Below are 16,298 nucleotides of genomic sequence, written 5' to 3'. Positions count from 1 at the left end.
TCAGATACATACCGGAAACTTCTTCAAATCAATCAAACCCAGAATATTCTGTAATGCTCAGGCTAGAGGGGGAATGACAAGGGCCTTGTAAAACCACACACGTTCTCTACATTGAGAAATACTGTATCCCTGGGAAAAATCCTGTCTTCCCACTCCAGCTCGCTCCACTCCTAAAAGAAGAAGTGCCATGGAGAGGGAGTCACTGTTTACAGGAGTTCTCTCTTTCCTGTGTGTGCTGGGAGGGAAAGAAAGACTGAAACAGAAGAGGCTAAATATTTTTTAGAGGTTAAATCCTAAGTCCCATAAAATCTCCACTAGAAACACAAACACCTGATTCATGACTGAATTTCCTTTTTGCCCGATTAGGGTCATAAGTGTTGCCTCTAGCGGTTCTTTCAGAATGTTAAGTAAAACATTTGAGTTTTGAAAAATAAAAACAGAATAGATACCACTTGTCTGTTGTTTGGGAAGGGATCTGCTAGTCTGTCATCTCTCTAGATGGTCCAGAAAATTAATTTGGGTGAAGGGCCACATGAAAGGTATTTTTTGATTTGTTTGTTCCTCGAGCTTCAAAGACTATATGCAAAGGGATGTAGCAATAAAGTGATAAGATCATACAAAATTTGGAACTTGAGTGTTAGTTTTCAAAAGAGTTACTTTATGAGAGCTGTCCACTTATTTTAATGACAATCAGTATATTCCAGATTCTTTTGTAACAGACAAAGGAAATCTATTTCACTACATTAACACTTTGTATTAAGGGAAAACTTCAATTTTTGACCCAACATACTGTCTTGCTCACCAAACAGCTCTGAATTACTATCAAATCTATATAGTATGATTGAAGACATATGGTAGACATTGAAGTTTGAAAAAGGACAGCATCATTGTAGCACACATGGAGTTTTATGTGATGACTCACTGAAAAAATAATATTCATTTGGATCAATTTAAAAAAAAACCAATCAGTTTATAAACAAACAAAAAGGTCATATATAAAACATGAAGAAAATAGCAGTGGAAATAGTTCACAATAGCCCCTGAAGTTTCCCAGTTAAGCCATTTGAACTTCCGGGTTGGTCTACTAAGTATGAATATCTGTGTGATTTGACTATTTACTAGAAGAAGTGTATTACTTAAATGCATCAAATACCTACTTGCATGAAAAAAAAAGAATGTGTTCATTATCACATTTCAGAACATTTCCTGGAAGGATAATTAGCGTAGTAGATGCTGTTGGTTCTCCACCCAGATTCTCTTTACCAGGCCTGTGTACCAGGTCCCTGCTGCTGGACTGTTGGCTGCTGTGGGCTCCGAGCTGCCTCCTTCCTCAGGGAACTTCCTTCATCCAAAGACAGCCACCTCACTTGGCACTATCTGGGAAGCTGTCCTTTCCCTCTGGGGACAGACCTCAGCCAATGACAGACTGACATATGAAAGCCTGGGTCCCTTGCCGCTCTGGAGCCATTAATGATCCGGAGCTCACTGTGAGATGAGGTGGAAGCTAGGTTTCGGCCATCTCTCTGCCTAGCTTTTCCTCGTGCTCTAGGCTGTGTCCTTCACTTTTTTCTAGGTTTCAAATGACAGCACTCCTTCACTGTATCAAGTGAACAAGAGAGCCTATCACAAGCTTTACATCAACAAAAAGCAGCCCAAGACAATTATGATCCTATGTACTAAGAGCCGTTTAAATTCTGAAGCGATATTTGAATAGAAAGCAAATACAGTAGACGCTTATAGTACCTTGACAGGATGAAGATTTGTTGTGGTGATAATTTTGTGCAGTGGGCTTGCCAACTTTGGGGGCAGCCTCGGCTCTTTATCCAGTCCCTGGGGTTTAGTGTAATAATCCAGTTTCTCTCGAGGAAAGAAATTGTTGATTATCGTCACACAATCATGTTGACCTTTTAATAGAAAAATAGGAAATATATAATTTCATTATTCAAAATAAGACATTTTCCATTTTTTAATTATGTTACTCTGTTTTCTGAAGTAAACATGCATCAACATCTTTAATTTGTAGGAAAGGAGAGTAGAGGGGGAGGGGGAGAGGTAAAATGTTCTGGGGAACATCTATAAGCATGCTTTGTGATCAAGAAATAATCTCCTTTTAAAGACACAGAATTCACAATACATAAGAAGATTATGTGGATAACAAAAAAAAAAAAAACAACGTTCAACTTAAAATTGACCCTAAATGTTTAATAAAAGTTGCTTGTAATTTAAATGTCTCTTCTTCCACCCCTACACAAATGATGTTCATTCTTCCCTAATCACATCTGGCTTTCTTTACACAGAATTTAAATTTATTCTGTATAAAGTTATTAATTATCATTATAATTACTGTTCATATTGTTAAGCTAATCTCTTCCCTCCTTGAATTTGAGAAAAGCTTGGCCTCTTTGTGAAATGAATTAGAGAAAAAGCTTTTGCCCCCGTAAGCTTGGAATCCACATTACGGCTCCTCATAGATCCCTGTGCCACTTCTCTAAGCCATCTCCCGGGGTAAAAATTGTTCTAGGAAAGCAAAACCTTCCCTGGCGAAGCTGGTGGCCTGTGCTTTCCTGCTGCCTCCCCCTCCCTGGCTCCCTCTCCACTACTTCTCTGGAGCAAAAAAGTGGCCACTCTGGGCAAGCAGGCTGTGCCTGCAGGGCACATTTGCAGGTGCAGCCTCTTCCAGAATCTCTGGAAAACAGACTTCTTCCTCCGCTCTGTCTGATAAGGGCTGAGGGACCAGCGGCGGAGAGTCCTGGGGAGTCGGCCCAGATGCCAGGGCTCCCGGAGAGGGGTCCACCCTGGGTGGCCCTTGTGGCCCCTGCCCACTTGTACACGGTCCAGGGAGCATCTGCTCGATCCTGCCAACAACAGGTGACCTGTGGGGGGATTGTATTGTGGGCCAGGTGGACCCTTGAGGTTGGCAAAGGGCTCAGCCTGCCTGAGAGTTCAAGGAGAACCCAAGAGTGGACCGGTTTCTCGCGTGTCTCAGCAGAGGACAAAATATCTCCTGGTTTGTTGACCCTAAGACCACAGGTATAGAGAGATGGCACTTCCCTTCACTGCTCTACGACCCTGTCGGCTTTAGCTGACTGCCTAGGCGATGCAGACCCAAGGGGATCCAATCTCGAAAGACTCTGCAATGCCTCCAACAAAGGGCTTCTTCTGCGGAACATGTTCTGACAACTACAACCACAACACAACCAAACCATAACCACAACCACCAAAGAAGAAAAACTTAAATTAAGCAGATCAACTACAGTATGTAAAGAGACTTTCATGGACCACAGAAAGATTCCATTTTTAAAAGTTAATAGACAAACTGAAAGAGGTAATCCTGGTTACTACCGAGAACTAAAATAGTAATGTAGAAGATGAAGGGGATGAAATATTTCAAAACAGAGAAAAACTAGGATATAGAAATCATTATGGAAGAGATGAGAGAGCTGAAAAACAGATCCAGGAAAAAAAAGAAATGGATGGAGAATTCATAATTAAACAAATGATAAAAGAACACATCCATGATATGAAGGGAAATTTTAGTAGTGATCACAGTATCATTTTTGGTATTTGATGTTATTCTTAAATGCGGAAACACCAGTTTCTTTTTCTTTTCTTTTTTTAAAACCAGAAATCTCCATTGTATATATCTTGAGGAGAAGTCAAACAGTAACAGGAAATATTAAAAATATGAAGTGTTCTGTTTAGAAAATGATCATTTCTACCTACATAACCTTCAAGAAGGGAGAAAAATGACAATCAAGCAAATATACGACAAGCAGGATGTAAACATGACAGCACCAAAAGTAACACAGATAATGGTGTGCAGGAATTTACAACTGTACATGAAGAAACTAAAGAAGATGAAGACAAATCGCATTGCTTTCTAAAGCACATCCAGCTTCAATAAAAAGATAGAGGTTCCTGTTTAAAAAAAAAAAAAAGGTGCTCTAAAATAGCTTCTGGAGACTTCCCTGGTGGTGCAGTGGTTAAGAATCCACCTACCGACGCAGGGGACTCGGGTTCGAGTCCTGGTCTGGGAAGATCCAACATGCCGTGGAGCAACTAAGTGCGTGCACCACAACTACTGAGCCTGTGCCCTAGAGCCCGCGAGCCACAACTACTGAGCACACGTGCCACAACTACTGAAACCCACACGCCTAGAACCCGTGCTCCGCAACGAGAGGCCACCGCAGTGAGAAGGCCGCACACCACAATGAAGAGTAGCCCCCGCTCACCGAAACTAGACAGTCCGTGCGCAGCAACGAAGACCCAATGCAGCCAAAAATAAATAAATAAATAAATAAATAAATAAATAAATAAATTTAAAAAAATTAAAATAAAAAATAAAATAGCTTCTAAATATCAAAATAGACATAGGAAGATTTGAAGGTAAAGGGATCAGAGGAAAATATAGACTTAGCTTGTAACTACATCTTCTCATCAGTCCCCCAACTAGTATACTCAGAAAAAGCCTTATTAGCAGTTGGAAATATTTGTACATAAAATACTGGCTACCTAACAATGACACTGTTGTAGGACCAGAGGTTTCTTAAAATTACACCTTTGTAAAAAAAAAAAAAAAAAAAATTACACCTTTGTGAGAAGGAAAAAAATAATATTACTTTATTTTTTCCAACATTAATCTTTCTCATTTTAGGTAGTACTTAGAGGTTATTTTGATATTTTATTTTTAAAAATCTGCCAATAATTTATATTAGAGTGATATACATATATATTTAAAGTTTATCTTTATACATTTTTACTTAATTTATATTTAAATTTTATAATTTAAACTATTAAATATTTAGTTTTATGAGTTTTTAATTTATGAATTGTGAATACCTACAAATAAAATAGTACTATTAATATAGAAAATAAATGCTGGGGGTGGGGGCTGGGTGGGGACCAGTGCATCATTTTGTGCCATTATTACTATCACTGGACTTGAGTCTTCTAGACTGAACGGGCTCACTGAGTCAGCCCTCGCAGGATTAATGAGAACATACACACAACCAGACACATGCTAGTACAATTTTTTACTTTCAAGGATAAACTGAAATTGAAATACAATTCCAGAATAAGAAATGAAAAGTGGACAAAGAAAAATAAATCACATTCTCACTTACAAAACCAGGATTTAGAAAACTGTGGAGTAACTTCTACATATGATTGAGAGAATAGAACAGTGATATAAGAATCATGAAAGTAGCCAACATATGACTCGCATTTCAAGAGAAAAAGAGAGTTTTGGTTATGATGGGTTTCAAACGATATACAACCTACGTACCATCTGAGAATGTCCTGTAACCAAAACCTAAATGAGAACAGAGATCTCAAGATGGAGCAAGGAGAAAAGAGAGGAGAGAGTGGAGAACAAGAGCCCTTGGCAGCAGAGATAGTTAATCCCAATGGGTGGAGACAGCACAATGGAGAAATTATACTGTAGATGGTGAGGACTGCTGAAGGAGAAAGAACACACCATGACTGACACTCTAATGACATATTGGCACCAAACATTCTAGACTTTCTCAGGCAAGTCCACAGCTAGTCGTAGTGGTGGAGGAGGAAAGGAAAGGCCTGTTGCCTGACAAGGCAAACACAGAGAATGTGGAGAAATAAATGAGTTATAAGGATTTCATCTTGTTGGGGTTGCTAAATGGGCAAATGCAAAACCTTAAGGGTAGGGCACAGGGTATAGTTTTGCTCTCGTTTCTAGATAGTAACTGAGAAATATGGGTTTAACTGGGAGCATTGTGAATAGGAGAGTATGCACTGGTAGAATATAAAAGCATTCTTGATCTTTCAAGTTAATAAAAGGAGAAAGAAAATGTACTCTAACAAGACCAGGCCAATCACATTAAAGAAACACACACACACACACACACACACACACACACATAGCCACATACTGAGTGAGATGGGAGGGACTTCCATGGTGTACTGGTAAGTGAAGAAAACAAGTTGCAAGGAATATATTTGTATGACCTTATTTTTAAAAGATGAAAAAATCTTGCACGTGTGTGAGTACATATGTATACATATTGATCTGCTTGAGGGGAATGAAAGTGGGAGAATGAGTTTTTAATAAGACTAACTTTAAGGAAAATATAATGTCAACTTGAAAGGGTGCCATGTAATTTTCTGTCTATGAAATTAGTCTAAATAGATTAAAATGGGATGAAAACATTACCCTCACTTTAGGATGGAATTGTGGACAGGTGTACATTAGATTTTTATTAACGTAGTATTGATAGTATTAAGAAAACAGAGAAAAAGAAAAGCATCGTATTAATGGCTGAAAGTGCAGGCTCCTCCACTTCCAGCCCTGTGATCTGGGGAAAGTTACTTAACCTCTATCTAAGCTCTATTTTATTACATTGTGGACATAATGAAAACTTGTAGAGTTAAAGAGAACTTCAGATCATGTAATTCCCTGGCTTCTTTGTACATATCAGAAAACTGAGGATCTGGAGGTGAAGGGATTTGCCTATGATCTTGTAACTCATTAGGAGCAGATATGAACTAAAATATGAGTCTCATGATTCCTAGTTTAGTGTTCTTTTCTTACTAAACTGACACCCTCAAAATTAGCTGAGGGCTGAGGTGGTAGCAACTAGGGAGTCCCTAACTGTGGGAGATAAATATTTCCCTGAAGTTTGCACAGCAAAGCCATACCTTTTTCAAATCCTCCTGAATTGAAGTAAAATAAAACAAGAATATTTGTTCTCAAAGAGTTGTCATAAAGTGACTCAGTGACTGTTTGACTTAATCAACAGCACTTACTATTAGTAGTTTTAAGTAATATAATAATAAAATTTAACACCATATACAATTACTGTCCCCCATATCTGACTAATTCCCACTGTATCTTAGCTTACATGTAATTTCTCTCTTGAAATTCCCTTGGAATGGGAGAGAAGATCCCTCTCTTTGATGTATTTTTATGGAACCCTTAAGTCACCCATTGGAATACATTTTCACACAGTCATTGCCTCTATCCTCTTAGTGCCATGAATGCAGGAACACCCTCTGTCTTGTTCACCAAAGCATCTAGAGTGATGCTTGGTCTACAGGTTGTGAATGTTAAGGATCTGTTCAATGAATCATTAGGCCTCACAGAGCTACTTACTACATTCCCAATAAATCAGATATTTCTATCATTGCTTTTCTATCAGTGGACTCTTCTAACTGCCAACTCATTGGGGTCAAAATACCAAACATCAAATATTCATTCCCACTCTCTTCTAAACCCCCTATATTATATCAAGTAACAGGATTAACACACCAAGAAATATTGGGCACATGCAATAAATGTTTGTGGTTGATGAGGATGATAATGAAACAGCTGTATACTGTATTATCATTAATGCTCCTTCCTAATCATTGTTGTAATTATTATAAACAGCAATAACTGATGGCATTTATTGAGAGCTACATGTAAAGTTCTTTAGGTCTATCATCTCATTTAATCCTTTCGATAACCATGTAAACATTTTGCAGTGGGGAAACTGAAGATCAGAATCATTAAGTAACTTGCTGTTAAATGGTACAGCCAGAATTTCAACCCAGGATCACTGACTCCACAGTTCCTGTTCTTAAACATTAGGTTAAACTACTTCCTTAGAGGAGTAAAATATTCTCATTCAAGCATTTGACTGCAACAAAAAGCCCTCACCACACTCTGTATTTCAGAGTGGAGATTCAAAACAGCTTGTTCGTGTTATCCAAAGTGTCATCAGGTGTTTCATTAAGTTAGACAAAACTGTAAACATTTGCTTTTTTAAAAATAAACATGACAGTATTTACACTCTGAGAAGCAAAGTGGTATTTTTTTCCATGGGGGAAATTCTGGGTATAAGCTAATGTAAAACTGCCATAAAAACTCACCCACAAAGGCTGCCATCTGAGCTGCTGTTCTTCCTACAGAGTTGACAACATCTGTCTCGGCACCAGCTTCCAACATTACCCACGTGATGTCTTTATTACCTAGAGTTAAAAAGAAACATATTTGTTAAAATTAAGGACTGCACAATTCAAATATTCCCTTTTAAATAATCTGTACCCTTTGTTTTCTGCGTAGTTTTAGGTTTCTATTTTCATTTTTTCCAAAATATAAATCATAACTATAGCAAAAAGTAAAATGCTATAGAACCCACATAGAAATCAACCTTATTTTCTAGAAAACACATCAAGCAATACAAAAATGGTATGGAATTGAATATAACTTTTCTTTTTTAACAAGACAAAGTATGTTTTTCCTAGGATAATACTTAGTATTAAAAAAAAGAATAATGCTTAGTATAAAGTCAAAACAAAAAATAAAAAACAAAGACAGAAAAAATAAAATGAATAAAAGTCTCCCCCCTTAATGTCTACTAACTCATCCCATCCTTCACACCTACAGGCCCTGAGATAACTACTGACAGTTGAGGATCTATCTTTTTACACTTTGTCCTATCTACACATTCATAGTGTTTCTATTTGTGTTCTTTCACTAAAGGAATCATTACAGATAATCTGCTATTATAAACTATACTCAGTGGACAGCATTTCCCATTACTTTTTGCAAGCCTGAACTATGATTTCCTTAGGAAGAGTCCCTGGAAAACACTGTAGGATCAAAGGTTATGCATATTTTAAATGCATTTTACCAGGCTGCCTTCCAGCAAGGTTGGGCTGATGTACACTCCCCAAAACAGTGCACAAAAGTTCCTATGCCAAGACTGGGCGTCATCATTCCTCCTTAACCTTTGCCAATATGTTTAAGTGAAAGGTTATCATTTGTTGTTCTAATCTGCAGATCTTTGAGAGCGTTTTAAGCTTATTAGCCAGTTGTATTTCTTTTGTTCTCTGTTCAATTTTCTGTCTAATTTTCTACTGTAGTATTTGTTGTTTTCTAACTGATTTATAAGAACTCTTCATATATAATGATATAACCCTTTTAGAAATAGTAATAACTATTTTCCTTGGTTTTTTAATTTATATTTTAACTCTATGTACGGTATTTTCTATACATGGAAATGTTTTAAGATTTTATGTAATCAAATTAGGCAGTGTTGCCCTTTTTGAATTCTATATTTTATATTATGCTTAGAAATGCTTCCCCCCCCCGCCCCCGGATTATAAAAATACAGATTACTGCTTTTAAAGCATGGTAATATTAAGTTACATATTTATTTTCTTAAAAAACTGTAACAAGGACAGATAATTCCACTTAACTTTAGATATTTCCCAATTGTCTTTATTCAGCAAATTATAAGCAACATGAATCAGAGTAAGTTTCTAAATGGATCATCATATTTAGCACTTAAATGTCACTGAAGCAAATAGCCCTATCATAGCAGGTATTCTCTCAAGAGAACAACAAAGAAGCTTTCATATTACTTCAAAATATAAAACTATAGAACAGCAAAGGAACTAAATTGTAAGAATAACAGATCTAGCTCCACAACTCTAAACAAAATATATTGTCAATACCAAGAATCAAGTGATTTAAATAACTAAAGAAACATCACCAAATTAACTATATAACATATTTCATACATTATAGCTTTTCAAAACCGATTCCCACCATGTCTTTCCACGAGACATGATCTTAAAATTACTATAACAAAAATGCGCTTAATTTAAAAATGTACATATACTTATAACAAATTTGTATAGGTGACTATTATTGCTATATTAGAATAAATGCTAAAACTTCACCAGAAAGTGCAGCAAACATGAGGGCTGTGTATCCATGTTCATGTTGATGACAATTTACATCAGCTCCATGTCGTAAAAGTAATTTGCACATATCAAGTTTTCCTTTATATGCAGCATGCATTAGGGGAGTCATTCCATTCTTTAACAGAAAGGGAATAAAAGTATTAAGTTTACTTATTTACCTTTCCCCATGCCTATGAACAATTCCTGCAATTAAATTAAAACACAAAATAAAATGAATTAATAAAATCATCTTTATAATCTGCATTTTTATACTCAATTCCCCACTTGGATCTTCCATAAACTGCTGAAGAAAAAAGATGGTTTTATTACCTGAGGTTTTCTACAGATTAGCAAACAGATTCAGAGAAGAATTGCTCAACTTCACATGACTAGTAAAGTGGCCAGGGCAAGGACCAAAACTTAAATTTATCAGGGCTCTCATCTCTACTACACATACTTAGCTCCTGGGGAAACAAATGGACAAGCAGATACAAATGTGTTAAAAAAAGAAAAGAAAAGAAAAAAGTAAGGAAAAACCTTAAAACAAAAAGAATGCTTATCAAGGGGAAAGTTGAATATGGTATATCCATAGCATGGAATAGTATGATGTTACTAATTGAATACATTTATATCTATTGAATTGAAAAAATTTCCATGAATTACTGCCAATGAGAAAAACAAGATGTGGGAAATGTATATTAGAGTGTTCTCATTTAAAGAAAAATGATCCTCAAAATCACATTTATATTTTGATCATATACAGGATTTGGTTATATATATGATTATATGAATATGGAGAAATGATTGGTAGTGTTTACACCAGGCTACACTGTTTAGTCTCCATATGTTTGCCCATATCCAATGAAACATCCAACTTTATATGTTGAGTACCTAATATTATTTGGTGGATAAATAAATGAGATGTTCCCTGTAAGTAAATCTTCTCAGAATCCAGGAGAGACTCTCTGAGTGCTGGAATTTCAGAGTTACTCTGGATGAAAACCTCTCTAAAACATATAATCTCTTTTTTAGCAAATCTTAGAATACTAACATAATTTGAATTGTTCTTGATGATTCTAGACTATTATAATGAACATTGTCATCAATATTATCAGAGGCTTGTTGATGTGAGAATCATAGGAAGGTTGTACAGGAGGCAACTTAGTAGGAGTAGTCAATGTTTCTTGAGAGTAGTAATGGGAAGATGATAAGGAGATTAAAACTTTAGTTTTAATAACTAAAACTAGTTTTAGTAGTTTTAAAAACTTTAAATATGATGATCCTAAAAATAAAGTTTCTCTCCCATAATTTTTAAATCAAAGAATTCATCAATATTAGTCTACTACGTTACAACTCTATATCATTAAATACAGCATTCATTCATTCAGCAAATATTTATTGAGTGCCTAAGATATGTCAGACACAGATCTATGCACTGTGGGTAGCAATGAGCAAATTCCATGCCCCTAAAGTCTAAGTCCCTGGCACTAAATTTTAGTAGGGGTGACAAGGCAGATGGTGATAATAAGTGCTACAGGGAAACAGCATCGAGTAAGGGGGAGAGGGAATGGCAGAAGGTAAGAGGAGATTGTTATTTTTAGAAGGACAGTCAAAGAATGTCCCTCTGAGCAGGTGGCATTTGAACAAAGCCCTGGAGGGAGCAAAGGATGTAAATAACTAGAGGAAGAATGCTCCAGTAAAGAGAATGCAAGTGTAAAACTCTTTGGGGGAGAGGAGCATTGGGTTCAAGGAATACCAAGGAGGCCAAATCTGTGTGCAGCTCACTCATAGAAGCTCCAGGAACCTCCTTGTCTTGAATTTGGTGCTCCTAGGTTTAAACATTAAGTATAGGAGTGTGTCTCATGTTTTAACATTAAGTAGGATGCCAATGCTTGTGGAAGGTTTCTGCAAACTTATTCAAGTTATAGAAAAGCCATTCTATCTTAAGCTGTTAAAAGAGTTTTTACCCTCAGTAGTTAAATTTTATCAAATGCATTATATCTATTGAGATGATCATATTTCTCTTTTATTCTGTAATATAGTGAATTACATTGAAAGATTTTCTAAACTGAACCATCCTATCATTCTTGGAGAAACCTTACTTGGTTAAGTCTTATTATTCTTTTGATACACTACTGGATCAAGTTGCTAACATTTTATATAGTGTTTTTGCATCTGTATTTACAAAGTGAATTGAGCCCATAGTTTGCTTGGGCTTCTTCCTGTTTTGGCATCAGCATTATGCTAACTTTATCAAATGAGTTAGGCATCTTCCCATCTTTTTATGAACTAATGGTACAATCTGTGTAAAATGAGAATTAAATGGTCCTTGAATGTTTTGTAAAGCTTACTCAGGTTTGCAGCTTTAGAAGGTAGTTGGCACTTAAATACATTCATACAAATCTTCCTTAATTATCCCAGTTTTTCTATTTCTATATGAGATAAATACGTTCATTTTTATTTTTCTAAAAAATCACTACTTTCATATGGATTTTCAAATGAATTGGCTTTAAAAAGGTATGACAATTCCTCATAATTGCAGTTATGCTCTCACTTCCTTGGTGTTTATTATTTTCTTGCTTATACTTTCCAAATTGTGTCTATTTTCTGGTCTTAAATTGATAACTTTGTTTTATCTTTTCTTTTTTAACAGCTTCATTGTGATATAATTTACTCATTTAACGTTACAATTAAATAGTTTTAAGTATTTTCAGAGTTGTGCAACCATCACCACAATCAATTTTAGAATATTTTTGTCAAAACCAAAAGAAATATCATACCCATTAGCAGTCATTCCCATTACCCCTCCCCATCCCATTACCCAGCCTTAGGCAACCACTAATCTACTTTCTGTGTCTATGAACTTGCCCATTTCGGACATCTCCTATACATGAAATCATACAATATTTAGTCTTGTTTGATTGGCTTCTTTCACTTGGCAGAATGTTTTTGAAATTCACCCATGTTGTAGCACGCACCAGGACTTCATTCCTTTTTGTGACTGAATAATATTCGGTTGCATGGATATACTACACTGTGTTTATCCACTTATCAGGTGATGGATGTTTGGACTGTTTCCACCTTTGGCTGTTATGAATAATGGTGCTATAAACATTCATGTTCAAGTTTTTGTATTGTCATATGTTTTATTTTTCTTAGTTACATACCTAGGATTGCTGGGTTATATGGTAACTCTATGTTTAATCGTTTGAGGAATTGTCAACCCATTTTAAATAGCAGCTGCACCATTTTATATTCCCACCAGCAAAGCATGAGGGTTCCAGCTTCTCCACATCCACACTAATACTTGTTATTATCTATATATATATATATATATTTTTTTTTTAATTAATTAATTTATTTATATTTATTTTTGGCTGTGTTGGGTCTTTGTTTCTGTGCGAGGGCTTTCTCCAGTTGCGGCGAGCGGGGGCCACTCTTCATCGCGGTGCGCGGGCCTCTCACCGTCGCGGCCTCTCCCGTTGCGGAGCACAAGTTCCAGACGCGCAGGCTCAGTAGTTGTGGCTCACGGGCCTAGTTGCTCTGCGGCATGTGGAATCTTCCCAGACCAGGGCTCGAACCCGTGTCCCCTGCATTGGCAGGCAGATTCTCAACCACTGTGCCACCAGGGAAGCCCTATATATTTTTTTAAATTATCGCCATCCTAGTGGGTGTAAAGTGGCCTCTCGTGGTTTTGATTTGCATTTCCCCGGCAGCTAATTTTGAGCCTTTTTTCATGTGCATATTGGTTACTCATATGTCTTCTTTGGAAGAAGAATATCCTTTGCCCATTTTTTAATAGGGTTATTTGTCATTTTTATTATTGAGTTGTACAAGTTCTTAATACGTTCTAGTTACAAGTTCCTTACCAGATATGATTTGTAAAACCATTCTGTGGGTTTCTGGATGGTGTGCTTTGAAGCACAAAGGTTTTAATTTTTATTTTTTCTTTATTTTTTCTTTTGTTGCTTATGCTTGATGGCTTTTAAAATTTTTTATTTCTATTTTATTTTTCTTAACTCATTTCTTATATTTTCTGAGTATACTTTATTCTTTTTATCTAATTTCATGAGTTGAAAGCTCAGAACAACACAAAGATTTAAAGTACAATAACAAGTGCTACAAAATTTCCTCTGAATATGACTTTGGCCACATGACACAGCTTTTGATAAACAGTAGCTTTTGATAAATGTTGTGTTTTCAGTTGTTTATAGTAGGAAATTTCTACTTCTATTTCTTCTTTTACCCAAGAACTATTCAGAATTTTTAAAAACATTCAGGTTATATGTTTTATTCTTTGGAACATATTTCTGTTTATTTTCAGTGTTATATTACATTTGGTAAACTTGTTTAAAGTTAGTTAAAATTTTCCTTTACAAAATAGTATAATACAGGACTTCCCTGGTGGCGCAGTGATTAAGAATCCGCTTGCCAATGCAGGGGACACGGGTTCGAGCCCCGGTCCAGGAAGATCCCACATGCCGCGGAGCAACTAAGCTCGAGCGCCACAACTACTGAGCCTGCGCTCTAGAGTCTGTGAGCCACAACTACTGAGCCCGAGTGCCGCACCTACTGAAGCCCACGCACCTACAGCATGTGCTCCGCAACAAGAGAAGCCACTGCAATGAGAAGCCCGCATGCCGCAATGAAGAGTAGCCCCACCCCATTCCCCGCAACTAGAGAAAGCCCGCGCGCAGCAACAAAGACCCAACGCAGCCAAAAAATATATAAATAAATAAAATTTAAAAAAAAACTCATTTCTAAAAAAAAAAAAAAAGTATAATACGTAAACCAATTTTTAACAGTGTTAAATGTAAATGGAGATGTACTATTTCTGTCTTATATAAAAGTGCATAGACTGTTAGGTTATCCAACTTTTCCATCCCTTGAATACTTTTTTCTACTTATCATTTTCTAAAAGATGCTATTGTGGTCTTACAAATTTCTCCTTTGAATTCTACCTTTTTCTTAATGAACTTCAAAGCTTATAAGATTATTAGTGAAGGCTTAAGGCTGGTATATTCCTGGTGGTTTATAAACTTTCTATAAGAAAGAGTCTTCATCTTTTTTTTTTTTTTCTTTTTTGCTTTAAACTTTATTTTGTCTGATATTAACTTTACTACCCATGTGTGGGTAAAGGGTTAACAAAACACCTCCTTTGCTGCATGAGAAACTGAAATTCAGTTAATGTTCTAGTACTAGAACTGTCCTGTATAATAGAGTATCTACTAGCCACACATTGAATGCGTGTTCAGTATGTGTGTGTCCAGTATGGCACCAATGGCTGCCATACTGGACAGCTCTGAAGAGAAACTACCACCTCAGAAAGTTATTCTGGATTGCAATTGTTCTAGAAAGTTGAGTTTAGGTCATTTAACCCTCCCGAGAAGTAGAATTGCTGGATCAAAGGTAGGTACATTTAAAAATGAGAAATATTCTAAAATTTTCTCCAGAATATGATGCCAATTTACACCTAATCCAGTAGCATATAAAAGTGCAGTGTTTCCCACACTTCACAAGAAATGATATGGAATTGGTTTAACGGTCACTTATTTGATTACCAGTAAAATTAAACATGTTTTTACATCCTTATTTGTCTTTTGCAACCTGTCTGCTGACATTTGCTTTAGAACTTAGTATAACTTGAGCACAAATGCTAGAAAACAACTCTTATTATTAGATTTCATATATTATCCATTCTCATAGGAAGTAAAACTTTATTAAATGTTTTAAATTTTACCTCATCCAAGCAGTTGACATGAACATTCTTGCTGGCTAACAATGTTCCAGCTTCTTGGACAGTACCTTAAAAAAAAAAGAAAGAAAGTGCAAAGGTTATTTATATTTAGAACAGAAAAAAATCTAACGTCAAGGAAACAGACTTTAAAGGGTTATCTGTAAAACTAAGATGAGTCAGGTCAGGTTGCTAAGAAATAAAGCATCAATCGCATACTGTTTATTCCACAAAGTAATTATCCCAGAGAACAGATTCATATAGAATAAAATAGCTCCATCTTGCTTTTACTTCCACTGGCCTTAGAGTATATTAAATTGGCCACATTTTCCTTTTGGCAGTAATACAATAACCACAAAGCATAAGACTTTTAATACTGAAACAAATCTTAAAGGGCATCTAATCCAACCCACCATCTAAAGCTTAAATTGCTGTCAGTGTAATAACAGTTCAAAATACAGTCAGTATTTATATACCTTGTCACCACTACGTCCTGTGAATTGATGGCATGCTCCTAATAAAATTCTTGGTTTGGAAATGCTGAGGTAAATGTATCTTTTATGCCTGGTACTATACAAAAGTGCCATATGGTCAGTATTCAGACTCTCATACTGAAAGCCATCCGATGTAAACCTGAAGGTCAGTCTCTGTAAATTTGTAAATAAGCTGTAATTGGGCCACGACTATCAGGTTTTCCAGCCTTCTGTAAGGCATACTAAGGCATAGTTGCAGGAGAGAATGTTGCTATTATCATCCTTAATAGGAGCCAATCACATGTTCTGCCAAAAAATTTCTGGTGTGACAGGGAACAGGATAATGAAATTGCATGTTCTCAGGGAGAAAGGATGAGATAAGCCTC

General features: G+C 36.1%; 1 protein-coding gene across 1 annotated transcript in view; it reads right to left on the bottom strand.

Annotated features, from left to right (window-relative positions):
• The window catches only part of ANKMY2 (ankyrin repeat and MYND domain containing 2), a 34,953-nt gene that overhangs the window by 11,955 nt on the left and 6,700 nt on the right, over positions 1–16,298 (bottom strand). The window contains exons 2-5 of the mRNA XM_068550566.1: positions 15,446–15,510; positions 9,703–9,841; positions 7,885–7,983; positions 1,744–1,904 (exon numbers count right to left, since the gene is read on the bottom strand). Of these exons, the coding sequence (XP_068406667.1) occupies positions 1,744–1,904; positions 7,885–7,983; positions 9,703–9,841; positions 15,446–15,510 (464 nt within the window). The remainder of the gene's footprint in view (positions 1–1,743; positions 1,905–7,884; positions 7,984–9,702; positions 9,842–15,445; positions 15,511–16,298) is intronic.

The sequence above is a fragment of the Eschrichtius robustus genome, chromosome 8 (genome assembly GCF_028021215.1).
Source record: "Eschrichtius robustus isolate mEscRob2 chromosome 8, mEscRob2.pri, whole genome shotgun sequence".
NCBI lineage: Eukaryota > Metazoa > Chordata > Mammalia > Artiodactyla > Eschrichtiidae > Eschrichtius > Eschrichtius robustus.
The sequence above is the reverse complement of the archived record's forward strand: the minus strand, read 5'-3'. Positions and strand labels throughout refer to the sequence as shown.